At 34.9% G+C, this 26,071-nt stretch overlaps 1 protein-coding gene across 2 annotated transcripts in view; it reads right to left on the bottom strand.

The window, feature by feature from the left end:
- Positions 1-26,071, bottom strand: part of ASCC3 (activating signal cointegrator 1 complex subunit 3) — a 252,134-nt gene that overhangs the window by 119,449 nt on the left and 106,614 nt on the right. For both annotated transcript variants that reach the window (XM_053972459.1, XM_053972460.1), the window contains exons 13-14: positions 24,005-24,076; positions 7,986-8,120 (exon numbers count right to left, since the gene is read on the bottom strand). In XM_053972459.1, the coding sequence (XP_053828434.1) occupies positions 7,986-8,120; positions 24,005-24,076 (207 nt within the window). The remainder of the gene's footprint in view (positions 1-7,985; positions 8,121-24,004; positions 24,077-26,071) is intronic.

Genomic DNA, 26,071 nt, shown 5'->3' with positions numbered 1-26,071 from the left:
AGAAGACTGCAGTAGACTTCATTTAAGGAGAGAAGTTTAATCATGTTATAAATATGACAACAGTTTCAAATGATCTTATTAAGCACATTTAGTATTTAATAGAAATTTTGTCAACAATGAAAGGGGATGCTATAGGCAACACATTATCCCAGAGTTTATCAGAGCATTTCCATGGAGGATTAGTAAGGAAAGGCATTAAATCTTCTATTTACAGTTGTTAAATCCATTACTGATTTTAACCTGAATAACTCTGAAATAGCTGAGAAGTTCTGTACAAAAGCATAAAACCTCTTTTAGTAGTTCCTTGAAGAAAAACATCAGCACCCCTGTCAGCTGTATTTGCAACCTCAGAGATCATTCTAGAAAAAGGTTTGCTAACCCATTTTTCTTCTAGGAGATCCATTACTAATGCAGTGCAGCTTCTGGAAGTAGAACAAATATTCATGAGGTGGCTTTCCAGTGATAAACAGGATGAAACTAAGCATTGTTGCATATCAAGTTGACACTCATGATAGATAAAACAGAATATACGATCAAGCCCATAGATTAGTGGGGGGGAAAAGTCCATTTTATTTTTTCACAGGATAGCAGAAGACTGTTACTTGTTACATCAGTGCTGTACTATCAGAGTCTGAGAGACAAGAAGTCTGAAATCCCTGGATAAGAGACTGATTTTCAGAAATATAGTTGATAACAGAATTCAATCTGTACCACATATTTTATATATTCTGAATCATAATAAAAACACTAGAAAATTCCAGCAGTCTGTAAACAATACACAGGACTACATAGAGCATCAAGCTGAAAAGAGAACTACAAACTTAACGCTGTGCAAATACAATTTCTAGAATGACACATAAAAAAGTAACTATTATAATAACAAAAATATACGTCAAACTTCAAGCAGTTTTCCTTTTCAAAGGTCAGGAAAAGCAACAGCAAAAAGAAATTTACTGTTTCTGTCAACTTTTTATTTCAGTTTACAACAGGTAACACTTAACTTTAATATCTAGGAATACTGCTAAAAAACCTGAAGGCAATATTTTTCTATTGCTTACAATATATGCCTCTGTAAAAAGACCTCCCCAAAATCAAAGTGTCCATCTGAATAACAATGCTAAATTCCAGAGCTCAGGATTCATTAAAACAGTGGAATCGCTGTATACAGAACACATTTTTCTGTAACGCCTGAATTGTTAGGACCACATCTTATTGTGAATTTTGTCTCTGACCTTCAACCAGGACTACTGAATAAAATATCCCATGGAAGAAATACAGAGTGTTTCACTTCCTTCTCTGAGAGACAATTAGCAAATATTTTTCAAAAGTCAAAAATATAGTAATTATAAAACAAATAGGAAACTTCAATATATGTTTGACATTTATTATAGCCTAATGTATTTGAATACATATCTTCATTTTATTTTCATCATTTTTTAATGGCATATCAAATATTAGATATGCTATTAACAAAATAAAAATAAAATGAGGATTGCTCTGAAATAATTAAATGTCTGGCAAATTATTACACATTAAATATTTGATGAATGCTCTCTAAAAATTAATTTCTAATAGTTTAAAAATGTTTGACAGATAATTAAGAGGATTAGTAATTGCTTTTGGATTTTTAAGGCCAGTAAAGGATACAATGCTTTTAACTATTCTATTTTTTCAGTTCATCCTGTGAAGTAGCCTTTACTTCCATTTGCTGTGTCCAGACTAGAACATGCATGATTTGAGTATTATTTCTTCTTGTAAGTATTATACTGGATTTCAGATGATTCAAAGTATGTTATTTAGCCATTACAGCAAAAACTGCATCCAGAATACAAAATAAGGACTGTATTACATTATCAAGACTGTTCTCTGCCAGGTATTGCTAAATTTCATGTCAAATGAAATGGCAAGACTGAATGGCCTGTAGTCTGATAAATTTGGGAACAGTGCCAATAAACATCCATTTATACAGGATAGCTCTTGTCAGACAAACATGATATTATCATTATGAAGCTTAGATTAATCACTCGGCATCACACAGCACTGATATAATACAGTCAAACTTCTGTCAGAAATTTCATTTATATGATGCAGCATTGGGAATTAAGTACTATATAAAATTAATTTCATTAATTAAAGAGATTAAAATCAGGCAATGATGATTGAAGAAATTAATTCTATATAGGAACTTTCACATGACAGAATGTCAGTGTCTTCAGAGATCCAGTTTGACCTATGGATATTTAATATTTGTACCAGTGATCAAAACTTTAAAATATGAACATGCTGAGTAAAGGTACAGTTTGGAAATAGAAACACTCTGAAGGAATGGTAAGTGCTTGCAAGGACAGATCAGTTCCACACCACCACTTGGCTCACCTACAGATGAACTTGGAGGTTTCAGGAACAAAGAAACCAGGTCATGTTTGGAGAATGGATTTTAAAAAGAACCTAGAAAAGCTCTTAAAAGTCATGTTTTATCATGTTAATACTCAACCTATTGCATAAAATATATCTGATTTATGGTGTAAGGTGTAAGAACTTCTGTGCCAGGTCAGACACACAGTCTGTCTAGAGCAATAGTTCCTTTGAACAGCAAATGCCTAAGAAAGAGGAGTGTGAATGCTCTTCCCAGTATAATCTCTTGGCCACTCTAACTGTGCCACTGAAAGACCTTCTGAGTAGCTTGATATACCTCTAACAACAATAATTTGCTATTTAAATGAATAAAAACTTTCTCAGGGAAAAAATTTAAGTCATGAAGAGAACTAGCATAAGATCCTGGGTCTAAAGCATAAGGCAGGCCAATTCAGACATGAAGAATTACACATGTCAAGGCTATAAACATTTTAGAAATTGTTACTGGAGCTCAAACAGAATTTTGTGCCTTGCTCAATTCCCTACATCACATTATAAACATTTCATAACAGCTGGTCCTTCTTGTACACAAAAACTATGAATCCATTAGTATGTCCCTGCAGTATTTCTACAACTCCGACTTGCTCTGTTTAGAACTACAGTTGTCTGCAATAACATTTTCTTTTTTTTTTTTAACAGCTGTAATGGTAGAAAACTGTACAGATACAATTCCTGATGACAGTCACTTAAGCCTGTAAATGTAGGCTCTGTACGTACACCTATGTGGTACTGAAGTTTGTACCTTAGCCAGTAAACCTCTCCAGCACTAGAATTACCATCGAAGGAGAAAACTTCAACACTTTCAGGCTACCTGAATGTAGCACTGTTCTTGATTCAGGCACTGCTATTCCAGCCTCTGGTGTTTAATTCCAGGATGGGTTATTGGAAAGAAAGCAGAAAACTGAGGAAAAAAAATCAACTTCTTTATACCTATCTTGACTTCACTGTGCCTTGTGTCTTTCTTTATCTGTTACACTTTGAAATCATTAAAAATATTAGTGCTGAAAGTTCCTGTGACAAAATGAATGATGGTAAAACCCTTTGGTAAGATGCACATACATTACTGCTCTTAATATAGCTATTTCTGTTGGAAATATTTACTGCTAAGAAAGAAAAAGAAAATTTAGATTGAACAGTAATAGTTTTAATAACAACCCACCACATGCTCTAATCACTGAAATCTTTGGTGAACTCATAGGTCTTCATATGTAAGAGCCTTAATTGCTCAGAGAAATGTTGCTAGCATATTACTCATTTTATGATTATTGATGGCTGTTTATGCACAGTTGCTGCCTTGGCAGACTATATATCTTATTTGATTAGTATCTTTATTGTGCTAACTGTATATAAATAATAATATGCTTCAAAGATACATGCTGTGACAAAATTATTTCAATACAAAATATTTACAATATTTTAAACAGCAAGTTTCTGGTGAATAGAGAAGACAAATTCCCTCAATATCTTGAAATCTCCTTTTGTAGACAATAGGAATTAGGTAACAGAGCCAGAATCAACAAAATACTTGATTTTTACTGTAAATAAAATTAATATAATTTAGCTTTGTTTGTTGAATGGATCCTCAAAGAGAACAAATGGAAGTATGTTGGGAAAATCTATGGGGGGCGTTTTGCTATTGATTTCAGTATGATTAGGCCTTCACTGTATTTTTAGTATTTCCATTACTGATTTGTTTATGAGTGACAGTGAAAGAACCTTTAAGTCCACTGCAGTATCTAATTTCTGCAAAATACTAACAACAGCAATAAAAAAAAAAAAAATTCCCCAACACCTAGATCATACTTACATGCACAAGAAGTAAAATAATCAGAATTTACACTCGTAATATGTGCATATGGCATATACTGATCACTGGAAGAATTTAAAGAGTTCTTCTGTCTCTTCATAGCCTTTGCAAGACTCAAGACAGACACAAAAAGGTTATGTGATCCTTGCTTGAGGACACAATTCCCTCTCGTTCATTGCTATATGTTGTGCTTTAGGGATGATACTCCCCAGCTTACTGCTCCCCACTGAGAGTCTCCAAACCATGCACTGCTTGCTTCTCCCCCTCCCACAGCATCCCCTTGCACTGGAGAGGAGAATTGGAGGCACAAAAGGTGAAGATCATGGGTTGACATAAGAACAATTTACTGGAAACAGCAATAAGGGAAGAAAACAAACAGTAACAGCAACAACACTAATGACACAGGGTACAAGAAAGAGGGAAAAAATTCATGTGTGATTGCTGGAACTGGTGTTAATTACCACAGTACTCTGCTGCACCTCTATGACCAGAAGGAACCTCTTCTCCCCAGAAGACACTCCTTTCCCCCTGCCCCCAGCAATGATGTAAGTTGGTACTGAATAACCTCCAGGTCCCTCTTGGCTACTGAAAAAATTAAGCCAATCCTGTCTGGAGCCAGGACACTCTGGTCTTCACACCTCTTCCTTCTTATCTGGTTATAAATTTCTTTTGTTATTCACAGTCACATGTCTTGTTCTTGCTTTCCCAAACAATCATCATCAGCTTGGTTTCTAAGTGCATTTTACCTCATCTTCCACACTCTTTCTAAGTACTGATTTATAAGAATTTTTAAAATTCTATTGGGAAAGATTCCATAATTTTGCACATTACATTTTCATGCCTCAAGTTTCTCTGTAGGAACACTTGGAAGTGTGTACCATTAGTACTGATCTTGTCTACAGCTTTTCCTGAAAAGGGATGATGCTTACATTTTCATTTTAAAAGAGTAGTATTCCCACACAAGAATTCAAATTCTCTTGGGAGTTTGCTTAGAATAACAAGTACGTTTCACATGAACCTATATAGTGACTATATTTTACTTGCATTTTTTATGAATAGCATGTAAAGCTTACAATTTACGTGCTCACTTTCATTTACCTCTCCCTTTCCCAGTTTCTTCCTCACTTCCTGAATCATGATGCCAAGTCATCACTGTTTTGAGTGAAGGTGAACACCTCCCTATTCAAGCCATTTATTCAGTGTAAAAACAAAGATTTGTCTGCTTCATGGCAGCTCCCCAGCAGATTACTGTGTAATTCTCTAAATAAGCCAAAGACTGCTCTCCCAAAGTCCTAAGTCTCACTGTTTACCATCACAACCTTCCTCTGAATACTGAGCTCAATCACACAATGAAATTTGCCATTCATGGAAATGCCTGTTGCCAATTCTTGAGCAGCAAAGTATGGGCCTGGTTGGACTCAAAAGCAGCCTCTTAAGTGTAGCTTATGAACCTCATGGGTGGCCTGAATAATGTCACTATCCCAGATAATGGTTGAAAATGAAGTGGGGAGACTTCTGCAAGCATCCACTAGTAAGTCACAACCACTATATCTGCCTGGACAGATAATCCACAACAGATCTCCAGCAGAACCTCCCTGTCCCTTCCTTCCTGCTCCAACCTTGAAGCAGACAGGAGCTGCACATGTCCAGTTTCACTGTGGGGCTCTGCACAGTCAAAGATCAATCTAGCAGAGAACACAATTCCCTCTCCTCCACTTCCCTGTCTGTGCTTTCCAGTTCAGTGCATTGCCTCGGAGATGAAATCTATTGCTATATTCACATGTAATAAGCATTACAGCACATCAAACCACATTCGTATCACACATATTCCAAATAGGTTTAGAACTTTTCTCTGTGACAGTTTTGTGGTTTCCTTCGACACAGGAATATGCTTTCTAATTAATTTAATCTTATTTAATTAATTAATGAAAAGTAAAACTAAAGATACAGGAGTTATTTTCACTGACAGCACAGTGAGTTGGATGAATACTTCTTTGACAGATATCTTACAAAATATGCACTGCTGAAATCAGCATAAAATTTTCCTTAATTTCTTTAGCAATAATTCTGACTGTCTAAATAAATCCTAGTATTTTCAATAGCTTGATTTTTCTCTTGTATTGCCATTAAAAATGAACATTATTTTTAATAAATGAAGAGTTTCATGTTTTTTTCTAAGAAATCTAATGAAAAAAAGTTCAGCATTAATTAGTGTTATAGCATGTCGGAGTCCAGAGCATCCCTTTGGCTGCCCCGGATGCCTCGAAACCCTGGCAGGAGGCTCAGGGACCTTGGCAAGAAGTCAAACACACCTGTGGCTTCGATTTTAGCCATGGGAGAAGCTGCCAACCTTGTATGAGGAAGCCAAAAGGGTTCGACTAGTGTAATAGGGGAATTGACACAGGGTGGAAAATTAGAATTTTGGGTTTTTTTAGAATGTAATTCAGGGGTACAAGATGGAAGAATCTGGGCATGCCCTAGCCTTTTCTTCCTTCTTCCTGTCCTCCATGTCTTGGTGTGATAGTGACACTTTTCTATTGGTTTAGGATAGGGACACACTGTCCAACATAGATTTTAGGTATTGGTACGGGAACTGTAAACATGGTACACATAATTTTGAGTATATAATGTGGGAGATGTCCCGGGCTCGCAGCAGACTGCCATGGCTTCTGTACTAGCCGGACCTTGGCAGGTCACAGAGAAACCATTATAGATAAGAAAAAATAAACAACCTTGAGAACTTGGCTTTGTGCATTCCAGACCTTTTCTTTGGCTGCTAGGGAAAAAAGGACTTTCACACTGTTGGGGTCTTGCCAGCAGACCCTGACAATACTAGAAACATGGGGTCTTCAAGTTCAGGTTTGACATTATTTTTATAATACAGCAGATACTCGTATCTGCTAGAAAAAGAGGGGCTTTTAAATATGCTATCTTATAAAATATATTGATATCAACTTATAAGAGCATAGTCTTAAAACATTTATTATAGGCCATAATTTATCCTGATTTCTCTACATTTCAGAAATCTGATTCTACTAACTGTAACATCTATGCTTCATTCATAATTACTAAGATTGAATGAATCTCTTCACATTCTCTTCAGAAGTATATAGTAAAGTAACATATTTATTAGAACTAGCAATAGACACAAGGACCTAAAACCCTCAGAAGATTGTAATTCACAGGTCCAAGATACTGAAGAGTTTATAGATATATTTGCCAGTGCAAGAAGGCATCTCCCATATGTATTAAAACTTTTACAGTAAGTATCTCCTCTATGTTCATGGGGAGAAATCAATTGTGAAAAGAGAAAGAACCTTATTTTTCAAGGGATGTTAAAAAGACACTGTTAACTCTAATCTTTAGACTTCAGTTGATATCACCAAATATAAATGCCACACACAGCATAGAATTAAGAATTGTTATAGAAATATTCTTTCAGCAGATATAATGGCATATTCCTTGAAACTGATGGTTTAGAGTCTTCCTTAGCTGCAAACATGAAGGTTACTGTCAAGTAGTGCAAGTTGCATAAAACACAATTATCAGCTTTATCTTAACAAACCGAAAATAACAAGAATTTGTTCTTCCTTTACTATTACTCCTTCTGTTCCCCTATTCACTTCAGCAACCTCATATGACTTTTCAAAGCAAAATCTTCCCAGAAGCTCAAAAATGCTGCATCTATTCCCATGCTGGACTGTCTTGTAAAAAATACCAATTCCAAGACTGAAAAGACTACCAGTGTAAATTGTTCACTTACCTGTTTTTCAGCTTGTCCATATTCTGATCCTTGGGGTGACAAGAAGTGACAAATATGACCATTGTTTTTTGCTTTTTCTCGAAGAGCCATAGCAGTTCGTACTGTAGCATTTCTAGCATGAACAAACACCATCACCTTTAGACAGAAAGAAACAGGGCCAATGAGAAATTAAAAAAAAAAAGTTTAATCAAATAATGAAAATGCTTTAATTAAAAAATATTCCCTGTGGGAATGACAAAAACTAGTTAATACATGACATACTGAAGAAAACTAATGCCACTCAAAGGCAATTAAAGGAGGATCCTGCCTACATTGTATTGAATCTTTTCAAAGAGCTTTTGAGAAGATTGTATTTTTAAAAAATTCTTAAGTCTTTAAAAATAGGGAACAATTGTTGGCCATAAATAGTTCATCTTCACAAAGTACTGAGATTAACATCGATGTAAAGAGTTGTGTTTGACACATCCTAAATGATCTGGAAACAAATACTGGGCTGATAAACATTCTGATGCTACAACTTGGCTATGTGAGAAAAGAACAACCAATCAAACAGAAGAGAACTACTTCACAGTTAAAAGCCCACAGGAATATTACCACTGTTAACAGCAGGACCACTAATGCAATACTCAAAAGCCATGAAAACACTAATCAAATTGTTTGAGAGAAATGTTTTTACTTTTTTTTTCATGCTGTTGAGAATGTCAAGAGATCTCAAAAAAGAGTTGGAGTCTTTTAGCTAAAAACAACTAAAATATTCCTTTCTGATTACTGCCTGCCATAATATATGTCTAGAAACAACCCTGTGGGCTTTAGAAACTTTGATAGTCAGAGGCACTCAGTATACACGCTTCAGGAAATGGAATGAGACAGATGGATTTGGACCACATTGAGTTCCCTTTCTCTCCTGCTTATTATACTCAATAAATTTCAATAAATCCATCAAGTATAAAAAGAAAAAGCACACGTTTCTGCTTTTAGTTAGCAGAGGCTTGGAATAAAACTTCAGTTATGATTTGTAAAGCTTCTGCCTACATGTATGACAATCTTTGACACCACAGCAATCATTCATTCATTAAGACCTTACTTAGTATGAAGACAATAACTAAGAAACAAGCATTGTGTAACTGCCCTCTACCCAGAAGCCGTTCTACAATTCTTAGAGACATTTAATTTTCAGATGTGCAGCACTTTTCTTTGATATTTATCTGCCACTGGTTTAATAACGTACAGCTGAATTCATTGGTTTTTATGTATTAAATGATCACATATCAACACCTGAAAAAATTTAAAGTGGTTGCAAAATTGTTGAGCAAAAAAAAGAACTTTTCAGACAGACAACAATCTCTGTACATTCTGTTACATCTTGTAATCTCTGTACATCAAAACATGCTTTTAAAGAACCAGCCCTAGCTAAGAATTGACATATAACACCTTGTTGGATGTTTTTTTCCCAATGAAATCAGTAAACATTCATCAAATATACTGTAAGACAGCAATATAGTCTTAGGAGGGTTAATTTAGCCTGTCCTAACTGTGTCAGAGAATATTATATTTCAGTGGCAAAATCTCTGTGCATTACATTATGCAAATAAGTTAGGAAAAGTAATTTAGAATAGAGAGAAGTGGTTCCACAGTTACAAGCTGTGTAATTAGATCTGTACTTTGCAGTTCAAAGCCAGCTCTGGTGTATATAGCCCTAGTGCTGAAAGCGTCTGCTGCTGCTCTCCTGAAACCAAAGCTTTTAAATAATAAAAAATACACAAGAAACGAGAAAGCAAATGTCTCTAGCTAGGTTACCTAGTCAGAATTTTCACAAAGTATAAAACAAATCAAATCTTTTACCGAAAACTTTGTTTAAAATTCACAGTAGGAACTGCTTGCATTCCCCAAAGAGTTGCATATTCCAGGTTTTAACCTTTATGAAACATGTTAGTGCATCACCAAAGCACAGAGAAGTGTGCTATTATTACTAAAAATGTATAATCAGGTACTTGAAATACCTTGAAATACATTTCTTCTGCCTTGGACAGCAAAGATGCTTGGATTAACTTTTCCCACTGGAAAATACATATCTCAAACTGATATTCTCTATGATAGTCTTAAAATGTTTCATCATTTTTCTGGGGAAACATGCTGACTCTTTCAGTCCTCTTTCCATCTTCCTATTAAAAGTGCTAGTCACTTGAATGCTTAAGTTCAGCAATTCTCTTACTGAACACCTCTCCTTGATGAGAGAAGGCCTAGGTTTTTCCAGCCACTTTGCAACATACCTTCCAAAGAAACTAAGACTAAAGAATGAATTTATGTAATTCAATGCTGATATTAATTATGTGGTAAAGAAACAAGCATCTATATTTTAGTCTCAAGACACTGTTTGGCTTCACACAGCTAAATCCATATAACATGTTCTTATGGGGTTCTTGATCTGAGTATTACTTCTATTGAAAATGAACAATTAGGGATACTGATCAACAGATTAATCTGTCCAAACATTTTCTCTCTTAAGGTCAGCATGAAAACTCCTCCAAGTATTTTACAAAACTCAATTCCTACAAAGGTTTCAACACTTTTCCCCAAGGACTGCTAATGGCACCTATTTATGTTAAAAACATCTCCCTCCACATCATTAAAAGGAACCACATTACAGACTAAGTAAAACTCACTCACATGTAGCCTAATTCTAAAGAGTAATAAAACTGCTTTTCTCTCATGCTGTGATTTCTCCCTAACTGCCAAGATACAATTCAAAATTGCAATGCCCAACATTTACAGAATGAAGAGTATATTGCATCCAAAATATACATGAAAACAACACACAGAGCTCACTAATGGCTCATGATCAGAAATTATGCTAAATCAGGATATCTTAGATTATCAGATCTAACTGATTGCATAGCAGTGTATAAATGTGATTTCTTACTCCTCTCACCAAATCCAGCAACTCATGAAGAACTATCCAGAACTAATAACTAAAAAAACAGCAATAAATAAGAAATTTCAAAAGTTGACCTATACTACAGCCTAAAAAGTTTAACATAGATATCTTATTTTTGCTTTAGCAGATTTTTGTATTTTGCATATTAAAGTTCTTCCTCATATTAAACAATACCATGGGAATGGAAAAAGCTGAACAGATTGTCACTTACAAAGGCAACAAGAGAATTTGAATTTACTTTCTAATTATCTTAATTAATGTTAGTACATCTTGTATTTAAAAGAAATATTGATATAATTTGCATGTGTACTAAGATCTTTTACTACAGAAACTGAAGGATTACTAAGCTGCCTAAAAACTTGTGCTAATGAGACATTTTTTATATCCTTCCTTTTCTACAAAAAATTCTTCACAATTTAAAGGCAGACTGCATTTACTCATCACATAACATTAAATAATGTGGATTGGAATATATTAATTTTCATTCAAGGTTGAGAAGTCAAATAAAATTCAAGAGAAATATTTAGGAAACTGTGCTGAAGAACAAGGCTGCACAATACCATACAATATTTTAATAGAACATATTAATTAATAACAAAGAAATATGTAATGTTTCATCAGCTAATCAAAAGAGTAAGGTGATATATTTTGAAGTCTTGATAGATTGCCATTAATCATTCTCTAAATTTTGATTTATTCACTCAAATAAATTACCTCTGATCATCCCTGTTTAAACAAAACCTAGGATTTTTCAAAACACACTATATAATCTCATAAAAAATCTAATATCACCATCTAACTACCCTTCTATTTTGATATACTAGGTTTTAAGGGGTAATAACTCGACTATGCAGATATTTTTACTATTGCAGTGTGCACTTGCTCATTTATTTATCTGCAATAATTGTACTGTTTAAAGAAATGTGCCCTATAATTTCAATTTCTGTATTTCTTTTAATGTGGAAATGTATATTTATTTAAAATGTGACTACCCTAGTGAATGATTTATTGTACAGTCCCGTCTAATTTTTTTATTGCTTATGAATCACAGAATCTTTTGAGCTGGAAGAGAACTACAAGGATTAGCAAAGTCCTCCTCCTGGCCTGGCACAGGACAACTCCAAGAATCCCATCATGTGCCCAAGAGCATTGTCCCCATTCTTTTTGAATTCTGTCAGGCTTGGTGCTGTGACCACTTCCCCGGGGAGTCTGTTCCAGTCCCCAAGCACTCTCTGGGTGAAGAACATTTTTCTAATAACCAACCTAAGTCTCCTCTGACTCATCTTCATGCCATTCATGAAACTATGTAAAGGGTTCTGGTAGGGACGTTATATTGGAAATTCTTTATTTTCTTCCTATTGGCCCTTCCTTCATTTTGCCTTGTGTGTTCTACATCTATCTGTAAAAAATGCTCTATTACACAAATTCTGAAATACTATCATATTTCTTATTCTTAATTTTCATTTCTCTTACAGTAAGGGTATGACTAAGGATAAGTCTTTGCTATGATCTTTCCCATTGGCCTCAGGGACTCTGGGATTCCTAGGCAAGTCTTACTAGCAAGACCAAGGCAAAGAGGACATTGAACAGCTCAGTGTTACAGATGTTTTATGTCACAAGGTTTGCTGCCCATTCAGTAAAGAGCCATCATTTTCCTTAGCTGCCTTGTGGCTGCTGCTGCTGTACTTGTGGAAGCCCCTCCTACTGCCCCTTATACACCTTGCCAGATTCACCTTCAGAGTTGGCTTTCCTAATCCTATTTCTGCATGCTTGGACAGTGGTTTTATATTACTCCTGGGTCTTCAGTCCTTACTTTACTCTCCTGACTGCTTCCTTATCATGTTTGTCAGGAGTTTCTTTCTCATCCACACTTGCCTTGGGCTGTTTGTTTGATTTTCTGCACATCAGTTCTTGAGCTTGGAAGATTTGATTCCTGAAAATCCCCTAGCTCTTCCAGATCACCTGTCACAGGACTCTTTCAAGATTTCTGAAAAGGACAAAGTGTTCTCATGCAGTCAGGATAGTGCAGCTTTTTGCCTCGTTCCCTCCATTAGAACCTTGAACTCCACCATCTCATGGTCACTGCAGCCAAAACATTTCCCAGCATTCAGATCCCCAACCTGTCTTTCCCTTCTTGTAATTATAAGGTACAGCACAGCATCAACCTTCATCAGCTCCTCAATCATCTGTGCTGGGAAATTGTCATCAATGCACTCCAGAAACTTACTGGATTGCTTTTCCTCTGCTGTGCTGTCTCTGGCAGATATTGTGGTGGTAAAGTCTCCCCAGAAGACCAGGGACTACAAACATGAAGCTTCTTCCAGTTGTCTGAAGAAGGCCTCATTTACTTTATTCCTGAGCAGTGTCTGTAGCAAAATCCCACAACAATATTGCTTATGTCTATCTACTGGTTAATCCTCCTCCTAAAGTCTCAGCTGGCTCACCATCTATCCCTAGGCAGAGCTCCAGGTATCCCTGCTGTGCTCCCACACACAAGTTTCTTGCTGCCCTAACCTTGACCTTGCTCTAGATTCTGTTTCCACCCATTGCAGCAATCAGTCATGTGAGGCATCACATCACATCTCTGATTTCAAGAACATCTTAGCTCGGCAATTAGGGATGCAAATCCCTAATTTCTCCCTTTTGTTCCATATGCTGCCTGTAGCACTGCACAGGCATTTCAGAGAGGCACTCAGCTATTCCCATATAAAACGTGACATTGTGTCCTCTGCCACTGTGTAAAACTGAGACATAGGGGTTTGCTGTCATTTCCAGGCTATGGATATATGGATGTGGATAAAACAGTTATGGACTTTAAGTGGCACTGAGCCTCTAGCATTAAAACAGGAAACTCCCATGACATCAAACTTTTACACTGGAGAACAGCCAGTGTTCATGCAGCAGCACTTATGGGAGGATGCTTCAAGTGAAAATTACTTGCCCACATGAAACTTCATGATTCTGCCTTTAAACAACAGTCATATACATCTTCCACTAAAGAAAACCTGTTTGAGAACACTATAATAGGATCTGTGCTATCTTCCATTTAGCCAAATATATTACAAATTGCAGAGGAAAAATGAATAGAGTGAAAATTAAAGCAGAGGGTGAATTAAAAATAAGACAAACAAACAATACTTCACTGACTTCTACAGGTAGTAGAAATTATTCTGAATGTTAATTGACAGGATAGAAATAGAAATAGCAATAACTATTCTTGTATAGAAAATTAAGCAAGAATAGCTAGTCTATTACTATGCAAATATATGTCATTAGGCAGTTAACAATTGCATTTTTGCAGATGCCAATGGACTTGAATGACAATTATTATTCAAAATTATAAGCAGCTTTTCACTGTATCTTTTTTTAGAAAAACAAGATCATGCAATAATTTGTTTCAAGCATTTCCCTTTGTCCTTTTTTGACACTAACTATTTTGACTTTGTATAACAAAATATGTTTCTATGGTATAATAAACTATATTTTCAACAAATATCACTCTAGATTAAGAGTTGTCATGTTCACCATGTCTCTTCTTATGTTTTCAAATCTGTACTCACATGTATAACATTCATAATACACAAAAATGACCCAGGAGTCAGTAGTCATAAGCAGATTCTCTTCAGCTTTACTAAAGGAGAGGAACATAGAAGATACTGGAGAAATCTTTTTATCTATTCCCTTTACTTTTACTCTAAGCAAAAAAAGATTAAGAAAGTTGCCATTTTGCCAGTTGCCATCTCTATCTTCTGGTTTTGGCAACATAAACCTACTAAACAATTAAAAGAACAGTCATGATTTTTTCATTTTTTATCAGTACTGATTTAAAGACAGACCTTTATCCAGATTTTTGCTCCTAATCAACAGGTTTTCTATATCACCCAAAAATTAAAAAACTGCTTTCAAGGACAAGCAGTGTTTTTCATATGAAACGTAATAAGTTATGAACAACTTAAATGTTGAATTTATTGTTAATGGTAATAAACTGTGCTTGAACAAATTGAATCTCGTTCCTAAACCCACATGCTACATACCTAGTCCTTCTCAAAATATCCTTGCCTAAATAAGAGTATCATAAATACCTCATGATTAAAAGGCATGCAATTATCCAAATGCAATATATTTTGGAATCACCTTATCAGTAGGCACAAAGAAAACTCTCAACACCACAGAATTACACAAATGAGAAACTTCATAGTCTGGAAAATGATTAGAAGTATAAAGTCAATTTCCTGATGCATCTTAGTGAAAATTTATTTTCCATCCTCATGGATTCCTCAAAATACTTTATTTTCCACAGCAACCCATGTTTCTGTGTATTTCTAATTGAAACCCACCAACATTACCATTGGATTCTCAGGTTACACCTGTTAAAAGACTGACAGGCATAAGATCTTGGTGGACAATAGCTGCCTTGGTAATAATTTACAGATGTTTTGATAAAAATCAGGTTGTTTATTTACATAGTTGATACTATCATGATAAATTAAGCACACAGATCCATTTCTTTCAGAACTACAGGGCAAGAATTTTCAAAAGCTTTGAACCACTGACAATGCTTAATGTATCTTTTGGAGTATAATTTAACCTTGCCATTACTGAATTGAAAAATAATGTGCAGCTGACAGAAATGAACAGACTTAACTTCCCACAATCTTCTAGACTGCTAATGGTCTGCAGTGTCATATCTGAGAAACAGCTTTTAACACAGAGCTACTAAAACTCATCATATATGGCTGCAAGACTGGTCAAGCTGCCTTTGCCACACTTGCAAGCAGTAAATCTGCAACTCAACACTTAGGTCATTCACAAGATGCCAACTGGCTCAGGATGTAACTATCAATTACTTCATTTAAACAAAATTTTAGGCTATGAAAAGTTGCTCATCTGGAATTAAATTTGATTTTTTTTGTTTTAATGATTCAATGCAAATTCGTAATATCAGAAGAAGAATAATTCTAAATAGTAGCACTTGCTACCTTAGATGGCTGTAATTACCAATACTGACAACACTGTGTAGCTGTGCAAGACTGCAGACATAAACTGAACACCTCATGTACTCATAATTAATGAGAATACATTAAATTGGTGTTTCTGGTCTACATAAATTCATTGTGAACACCTGAGTACAAATATACAGACAAACTACTATATAAATACAAACATACATACAAAAATTAGCATACTGCAGTGAAACATTGCCCACAAACATTTAGAAGGCTCCCTAATTGAAGAATTATGGGGTTTTATACACATAACTTGTTATGGCATCCATTTCCAGCAATTTCCTCAGCTGTTCATAAAGGCAGCTGACAAGGTATATGTCGAAAATCAAATTAATTTGGCCAGAAAATATAGAGAAAAATAGTACATACATATCATTTGACAATAATATGAACCATCTGGTATAAAGCACTTTTTGATGTGCATGGCACATCAATATACTATTTTCAATTAAAGTAAGAAACAAAATTTCATTTATACAGACATAAGATTATATTAACTATTATACCCTTAAAGTTGAAAAGGCAGTTATTGTGGAAATGAAGACCATAAATAAATGATGAAGAGGCAGAACATAAAAATAGTGCACCATCACTGAACCACTTTGTAATTTTGTTAAATCACATATAGAAGTAGGCCCTAATTGTACAAAAACTGCAAAAGAAAATGATCCAAAACCTCAATTCTTCATTTAATCAGCTGACAGAGAAATAACGTTTTAATCAGTCATAAGTCAGTTATCCTGTCAGGTCACTTTACCTTTGTGTATTTTTGTGTATTTTATTCATACATGTGCACACATACAAACGTAGAAGCAATATATACACATATATATGCAAATAAGCTACACCAGATGATGAAAGAGAAACAATCTGTACAGATACAGAGGTACAAAAACTCAAGCTAAAATAAACTCTTTAAGCTCTAAAATGAAAATCGAGAAAAAAGCCCAATCTAGATGAAGAATACATGTTAATAAAATCTGTAACTTCCCAGACTTATTTGTCCAAAGCATGCTATAAACACTATTTCACCCAGGAAAAAAATACGAGGACAAGCTTAATTCTCAAGGTACTAAGTCCCAGAGAGACCTCTGAAAATAATATTGTTTTATTAAATCTTATCTCAAGACATGGCTATAAAAGCATTGTCAACAGCTCCAGTAACTAAGCTTATTAAACTTTTATCTTCACACAGCTTCTGCAGCCAAATAACAGCTGGAAAACTGATAATAAAGAAATTTAATCCATCATTTTTACGGATGAAATTAATACCTGTCAAATTCACTGCTGACAATTTAATATAATAGATTTAAATTAACTACTCTGTTTCTTTTTTAATTTAAGATAGCTCAGAAAAACAAGATGACACTTCTAAGTACTGCAAAGTTCAAGTCAATTGTTGTACATAGAGAACAATTACAGACAAAGTGAATGCTTTATGTGCAATATGCATCATAGAACCAGTTCTGACCACATAAGTTTAAGGACATTTTGCTTCTGATCTGAGACAACAAAAATCCTAATTTGAAAGAGTAAATATCAAAAATCTGTGCAAGGTGAGACTTAGAAATAATTCCATTTTTTTAAAAAAATGTATCTCAAAATTATTTCCAATGAACTAAATGTGGACCAGTGTAAGACAATATTTTAATTAAGAACATAAATTATAATTAATAAAGCAATCTTGATCTCCAGAAAACTGCATAGTAACCACCCAATGAATACACTAATTAAAAGTGTTACAACTATATATGGCTCTATTCTGCACATTTGTTTAATTTTAAAAGATAGAAGGTAAAAGCTCGTGACAGGTAAATCAGATGCAGTTGAGAAAATACTGCAAAAGCAGAAGAGAACACTATCCAGCAAAACCTAAAAAACTAGTTTAAATGAGAAAAGTAAATGCTCAGAAACCAACAATGTAATTCATAAAGCACTTTCTTCAAAAGGTTAAAAAAACTGAACTGAAATAAGCACAAAATGGGCAGATCGAAATCACCACTCACAGTGCCTCAACAAGAACAGATGGTTTGTATAAAGCTGTTCATTGTTACTTTTCATCCACATTTTTCATCCCAGTAGTGAGATTTCTAGCATGTTAATTCAAAAAAGGGTTGTATCTCTACTGCTTTGCAGTTATTAGCTTTAGATAAGAGGAGCTGTTGCTAATTTTGTACAATTTTTGTAATTTTTACTCCTACTGCACTCCCTTTGTGATGTTATGTTGAGGCTTTCAGTATCATACAGCATTTCAAAAATCCAAGTTCTTTGCAACAGACAATTTGACATCTTTCCCCACTCGAAAAGCTGTTCCTTGCATAGTGAAACCACTTGTAAAGCCATGATGTCTCCTCAGGATTTATGTACTGACACCTTGAACCTCAATGTACTTATGTACTGACACCTTGAACCATAAAAGGCAAGGGAATGAGGACCACAGAAAGGTGTCAGAACTCCCACAGAACAGCCAGGTTTTGCTGTGAGCTGAAAACACCATGCTCAGTGAGAAAATGAACTTTGAAGGAATCACAGAAAAAGCCGAGCCAGAAGGCACAGTCATGGATTGCCAAGTCCAACTCAGGGCTAGTGAAAGGAAAGACACTGTCATGTCAGACTTGCACAGAAAAGTCTCGAAAGCAATGGGAAAACAGGAATTATTGTCTTAAAAAGGAAGAGGTTTCAGACAATGAGAGAATGCCAAAGGCACTCCAAGTAAAAACCTATCTTAAACAGACAAAATGGCAAAGGAGCAAAGTGCATTGGATATGGAACCAGGAATGAAATTTAGATGCCTGTGACTGAAGATGAGTCACAGAGTATTGAAAGTCAGCAAAAAAAGCCATACAGGAAAATAAGGTGCAGAGAGAAAATGTAAGAGACCTGCTGAAACAACACCAAGGGCAAAGAAAACATAGGACTTGTTCTGGAGGTTAAAATAATATTAAAAAAAAATCATTTTTAAGAAAAAAATAAGAAAATGGAGAATCAAAAGAGGTGCATAGCCCGGGGAGAGTGGCGAAAGAAGAGTTTTATGACTGCAGTTTGAGAAGGAACCTCCTTCAAAAACTTTCAAAGACTTCAACAACAACTCTTCTAATTGATAATACAGTAAATTTATGGGATTTTTTACTAGAAAGAATTTCAGACCAAAAAAAAAAGAAAATCAAAGTGTAAGGTTCTGACAAACTCATAACAGCAAAATATTTAAGAGGTGATAAGGGCAATAAGAGAAATGTGAGATCAGCTCCTGGTCACCAAACGAATGAGATAAACCTGCAAAAGCTCAGTAAAAGCAGGAGACATAATGGGTGTGAATATATGAGTCAAGATGAAAAATAGTTCATTCCCTAGGATACTAACTTATACAACTTAAACAACTGAACCTTGACAAAGAGAGCAGCAGTTCAATATATTAGATAAAGGAATTTAACATGAAATCAAAATTTACACATGATATACTTCAGAGGAATAACCAAAATCTTAAACATACTATGTTATTTCTCAAAACTCCTAACAATACTGTTATTTCTCAAATCACAACATGACAAGGGTGTCATGTTATTGTCATAAATTGTTAAGATAAATACAGTATGATATGCATTGTCCTGAACTGTTATTGGAAGGAGAAGATTAAAAGCAGAAGAATGGTGAGCAGGATGGTAGATTCACTGAAGTGACCTTGCAGCTGGGATTGCCTAGGCCTGGAAATTAACAGTATGGGAAATCCCATATATTATGTCCACTCCTGTTTATCCTCTGTCTGTTTTGAAAAGTAGAAAATCTGTGTTGAGATAACAAAGGTGTTCACAGAGACTTGGAGGTACTCTCATGGACAAGCCTGAGATTGCTGTCCTGAGAGAGAGATCAAAGGTCAGAAAACATAAAAAGTACCCCAGTAGGATGGTACAATATGTGGTAATTGGGTACAAACAGCAGCCCCACTGCCCATCAGGATGGGCTGAGCCCAGCAGTGCCTGCGCTGCCCCTCCTGTGTCTCTGCTGCCCAGGAGCTGCTTCAGGGTCCTCCTTTTAGAGAGGTGATGAAAAAAAATTAACTCTCTGCATTTCAGCCTGGGTTTGTGGCTGTTCTGGACACCTGCCTGTGCTGACACGCACCTGGCCAGAAATGTAATGTTTCAGTTTTTTAGAAAAATGATGCTGACACGTGCAGTCTTCAGTCACTATCTTTGCTGATCTCATGAGGTTCTCCACAGGCTGTCCCAGACAGATGCTACTTGCACCCCTGAACTTGTAGCCATTAGATGCCCTTCTCACAGGGCTGTAAAATTTGAATTTTTTTTCAACTTTGTATCTGACATAATCCTTTTGGTTGATGTGGCCTACTACTGGTGACAGTCTGAAAAAATACAGCTGTAATAACACTGAGGGAATGATAATTTTCAGTCCCTCAGCCTTCACCTAGTCTTCAAGTGAAGAGCATCCTGGAAGAGAAATGCTGGAAAAAATACTCCACCTGCAACTGAGCATGGAGTCATATTTTCTGACAAAGTTTTTTCTTTCTTAATTTAAAATATCTTGGTTTATTAAGAGGTAGAAATAAAACTCTGACTGCAAATTAGTCCAGGAAGATTGAGCATCTTCGTAGATTATATCAGAACATAGCAAATTCAAAGTATGACATGAAAACAGATATTCATCAACTAATATCAAGCATGGAAGGACAGTCCCAGAAAAGCAGACCTAACAGCTCTACAGGTTCTCACTTAAAGCTGTCTTAGGAGGTAGGATCTGCCAGAGAAAACTTCCAGTGAATTTCTACACTGTTAGTAATCCTTCCAAATGAGCACACTGATTTGAAAAGTACTTGGAAACCTTTGGGACATCTTCTTCAGTCACAACAGGAAGTTTCTATAACAAAAACCCCAGAAAAGTCAGTAGGGCAAGCCATTTATCAAACTTCCTCAAGTTAAACAAGAGAAGAATGGTGCTCTAAGACAAATGTTATTGTTTCAGTTGCATTTGGTAATTCAAAGTGAAGCCTACAAATGAGATATCTCATTAGTTTGAGCAGATGGATCAAAATTAAAGACTGAAGCACCAATTCTTAATTTCCCAGTTGCCAGGAAGAGCTGGAAGCCTTGCAGAGGATGAATGTTGAAAAATCAACATAAAAAACTTCTCTCCATCTGTCAAAACACATGCCTATAAAATGCAACTACTCCTACCAACCTTAGCCTTAAAAAATGAAAATACACGTACATCTAATAAAAACACATGGACGTGTAACTCTAGCCAAACCTCACACTCCAACCTACAATATGACAGTGACACATCAGCATGAATCCCATAAGGGTACATTATTCAGTTCTGCTATGATAGAATTCTTTGAGAATGAACAGAACAATAGATAAACAATGCTGAATTTAATTCATTAAGACGTTCCAAAGACTCTGGTCAAGAATCTTAAAAGAGACAACATTTTGAAAGCTTGATGGCCACAGGAAGATCTACATTAACTCAAGCAACTTTAGTGAGGGCAAGTGTTTTTCTCTGGTTCTGGTATTTCTTTTGTGCATTTCAGTATAAAACAGAACAGAGGTTTTAGGCTCTCTGGAGCATTGCTAATGTGATCTGTGCCTGTCATACATTATTGCCTGAATAGATATAAAATCTCAACCATGTCCTGAATGTCATACAGATACACAACACCTATGGAAATTTTTTCTTAAGTATTTGGGGGGAAGAGATAAATACGTCTTTTAAAGAAATATATTTAGAAGCAATCACAGCTTTGTTAAAAAGCATATGAAGTTTGCACATATATAACGTTAATAAATACAACTGTTTTGGATAACACAAGCTGAGAAAGGTAACAGAGCATGTTGAAACCAGCCTATGGTGAATGTGGACACAAGGTAATGGGTTTCTGGAAACTTAGAAAATCAAAGGGCATTCTCAAAATTGTGAAAAGACACCAAAGAAAACCTTTCTACTGTAATACTAATAATATTTGCTCATAATATTAATCTTCCACTATGGGGCAGACATCTCAATGCAGATATATCTACATGACCTTTTTTCCCCCCCACTTTTTAAACATCTGCAGTTGGTCTAATGATTAGACAGATCACTTGTTATAGCACATTGATTAAAAGGAAAACTCCAATTTTTCATGTGGTACAGTACTACGCATTATAATTAGACAATGAGCTGATATGCTTGATTCTGCATTGTCAAAGCCTGTATACTGGTACTTGTATATAATTCATTTCAGGTTATGGTATTTTGTTTAATAAATATCAAGACCAATATGAATTAAATAGTCCCAAGAAAAGTCCAGTGTAACTGGTTGCTATTTACATGTTCTAAATGAGAGTTCTGCAACACAGCAGAATGAACACTTTCAAACAAAGAAAATTTAAAACCATATGAATCAAATTAACCAAAGTGTTCTGAAATCAAACCAGCATTTAGATAGCAAGGGAAACCACGCTTCTGCTTTGTCCAAAATTATACTTATATGGCTGTTGGTTTGAAATACAATTTTCAGAAACTGAGATCAGCAACAGTGTCCCTTGCTGAAACTGTAACATTAAGCAGACCAGTTCTTCTCTTCACCTCTTAAAACTGCAGCTCATGCCCTAAAACAAAACACTCATGCATTCAGCTACTAGCACAAGAATGAAAACTATTCTTAAGAAAAGCTACATAAACATCTCCTACTAGAATTAAACAATTTACTGTACTTGAATCTTTTCAAAGAATATCATATATGTTTGCAGTCACTTTTTTTCCTCAGCATGAAGAACAGAGAGGGGAAGAAAGGTGCAGTAAATATGCCAAAACAGCATACAGACTCCCCGCTGGGAATCCAAGATAACATTACTTAGATACTACTGATTTAAAGACTCTGCCACTTGCACTTCAGCAAGTGAAAATAAACAAAATCAAAACAAGAAATGAAAGATAAGAAACTAAATGCACTTCAGCGTTAGCAATTTGGTAATGTTTTTGCATAATTGACAATGAGGAGAAAACAAACAAAAGTTCCCTTGGTCCTGCTAAAAAATTTAATTAACAGTCTTCACTCAGGAAAATAACAGTATTTCCATAAGTAAACTTCATGAAAGTTTTCTGAACGTAACAACAATAACTGATATCAACAAGAGAAGATAAGTGGAAGAATGGAGTTAAAGCAAGGCAGTGGGGCAGGAAGACTAGGAGGCTGTTGCTGAAGTATTTTTTCCCTTCCCAAGTCATAAACCAACTGTCCATCTTTCACAAAACACAATGAATTTTTTTGTGAAAAGCAAAAAATGTGCACTTCTTAGCGCAACTGTACAGGACAGAGTTTCCCCCTTTTATATAAATGTTATTTACTGAAAAGTCCCTTCAAGCATCGTAGAGCACTAGCATTTGTTCTTGCTTTGAATAAGTGCCATACCTGCTTTATGTGCAAAGTTCTAACAAAAATGAGACATTGTGTGGGAGTAATTCAGGGCCACAATCATAACAGAATGAAAAACTACTCAGGCAAATGAGTTAGGCCCATATTCTTAGTTGAGGGGATTGTCAGACTTGAAAATTCACTGCAGAAACCTCTACTGTAAAGCGAAATGAAGGATTACTTCCTCTAAAAAGAAAACAAAACACAAACCCTAGGACATTTCAAATGACATGTGCTGAACCCTTACATACCATGTCTTGAACGCTGAGTAATTCTCATCTCTCATCTCTAACACAAAAGACTAGAATTTGAAAGATACAGGAAAGGCTAAGAATAATTAAGTGCGCCATTTTTTATTTTTTTAATCTTTAAGTGTACCTGTTGTAAGGTATCTAAAGTACTGACCTACTTTGCCATATAATTTTTAAAGACGTGACATAAATACACATTAATTACTTTATGGATATATAAAGTACTGGGAATTGTGACCTCTGTTAGAAGCTACCACTATTTAGTCAGTTTATATTTTCTTGCATGCTGTTTCTATGAAGTGTTTGTAGGGTTAGAGGCTACCTCTGAAGTGACATATCATAAAATAATAATTCTTAATACATCACTGTGATGATTTTTATGTATGTTATGAATGGATACTAAACTAAAAAATAAATACCTGGTGTCCAGCCATTATTTGCTTCAGCACACTTTCATAACATACTTCATCCATATGATTCAGCTGCTGCACCTGAAAAACAAATATCACATCCATATTAAAATAATCTCTATCTTTATGGATTATCTACTATGTATCAAGCAATTTAGAGTGATCTGTGAAAGATAAATTTTATTATGCAATTAAATTTACAGTATATCAATTCCTATTCCAAGAACAGCACTTTGCTTTTAAACTCAGAAATAAAACATGAAAATACATAGACAAAGTATGAGTAAGGGCAATTCATACAAAATTTATTATGTGACTTTGCTGGTGTTTTTTAATGACCAAAGAGAAGTAATCCAGTTCTTTAATTTATCTGTTTCATATTAAGGAATCTTACTTCTACAAGATATTGAGGAAATATCAATTTAATATATCTTATCTAGAATTAAGCTTTCTATTTGGTATATAAAAATAGTTTTCACATTGCATACATATGTATTTTTTTATCTCCAGGAAATTACTGAGAGTTTTTTTGTCATAGAGAACAGAGATTTCTTCAGAGTTGGGTCATGCACAGAGAACATTGTGAGCACCATGTAGAGAGTTTCCAATTATAAATAAATAAAATGTTTAAGAAAGATTCCAGTCAAAATAAAGAGTATTCTTCAACCTACTCTAATTTTTTTTTCTATTTCTTCAATGCATTACAATATAAATAGCATATATCTACTTGAATGCACCTCAGTATTAACACTGTGACAAATCAAAATAAATAAAGTCCAATATCATAGCAATAATTCCATTCTTCATTTGTGCATTCGCATCTTATAACCAAATTGTTTTGGCAAAAGAAATGTTCTAAAAAAGCAAAGCAGGTACATATTTCAGAATGGAAATGTAGTACTTGGACTTAATACTAAAGTAGATGAAAGTTGGAAAACAAAGCTTTAAAACAGCTTTATAGGTAAGAGAACATTTGTCTTTGAAACCGTACAAATATAGTAATAAAAAGACGACAAAATATGGGCACGTGTGCTAAAGAGAAGCACTCAGTCTAATCATTCTTAAATTGAGAAGTTAGCATTTTACCAAATATGTTTTTTCAAATAATAGCAAGTGAAAATCATTAAGGAGAAACTTACAAGAGCAGCGCATAAAGACACATGAACATATATACATACGTACACATACTATAAAATTAACTTTACATATTCTTTGCATTTATATCTAAAGACAAAAACATAACATGCATAACGAAAGAAGACTGATATTAAAGAAAAATATCTGACAGTAAATCTTGACTGAACAAGTCAAACCTTAGTCTTGGTGCCATATGCTCCAAGAACTTCAACATAGCGAGTTTTAAGAGCTTTTCTGGATAACTTCTATGCATAATAAATACATCATGCTGTCCTTGCCTTTGAAAGCTTGCCTACAGTTTGCACATGGCTCTGTAAATTGCTAATCAGCTCCAAATTTTGGGGGAGTTGTTTTTTTTTTTTGGATGCAGGATTTCAGCAAACTGTGGCAAGGCATTTACCTATAGTAACTAACAGCACTGACTGCACTTGCTGATGGTCTGCAATAACAACTTTTGATCCTGGACTTTCTTACATTGCTTTCCTCCTCTCATGAAGACCACAAGGATGTTGATATTGGCAGTAATTAGGCAGCTGTAGTATTAGTATTATCCTGAACACAATCCTGTTTCAAAGAGGCGTAATACTTCTGTGTTTTGCTTGCTGTAAAGTGTATTATCTTGATTGTAAAATACATTTTGCCCTGTGAAATTGTAATGACAACCTTCTGAAAAACAAATGAAGAACTCCTGGCTGTGGTATTATCAAAACAGTCTGCCAGGTATGCACATTTCAGAATAACTATTACCTCCTAATATTTCTTCAACTCCTTATGCTTCTTTAGAAAATTACTGTTTTTTTAATAATTTCAAATTTTACAAGATTTATTTATATTTTTTGAATCCTAAATGCATTCTAAAGTGAGTATGAAGAAAGGGAGTATTTTCTCTTTTCTTACTAGATAGTGAAAATAAAATAAATATTAGAATCAAGTACCAGC

This window comes from Vidua macroura, chromosome 3 (assembly GCF_024509145.1).
Source record: "Vidua macroura isolate BioBank_ID:100142 chromosome 3, ASM2450914v1, whole genome shotgun sequence".
NCBI classification, from domain to species: domain Eukaryota; kingdom Metazoa; phylum Chordata; class Aves; order Passeriformes; family Viduidae; genus Vidua; species Vidua macroura.
The sequence above is the reverse complement of the archived record's forward strand: the minus strand, read 5'-3'. Positions and strand labels throughout refer to the sequence as shown.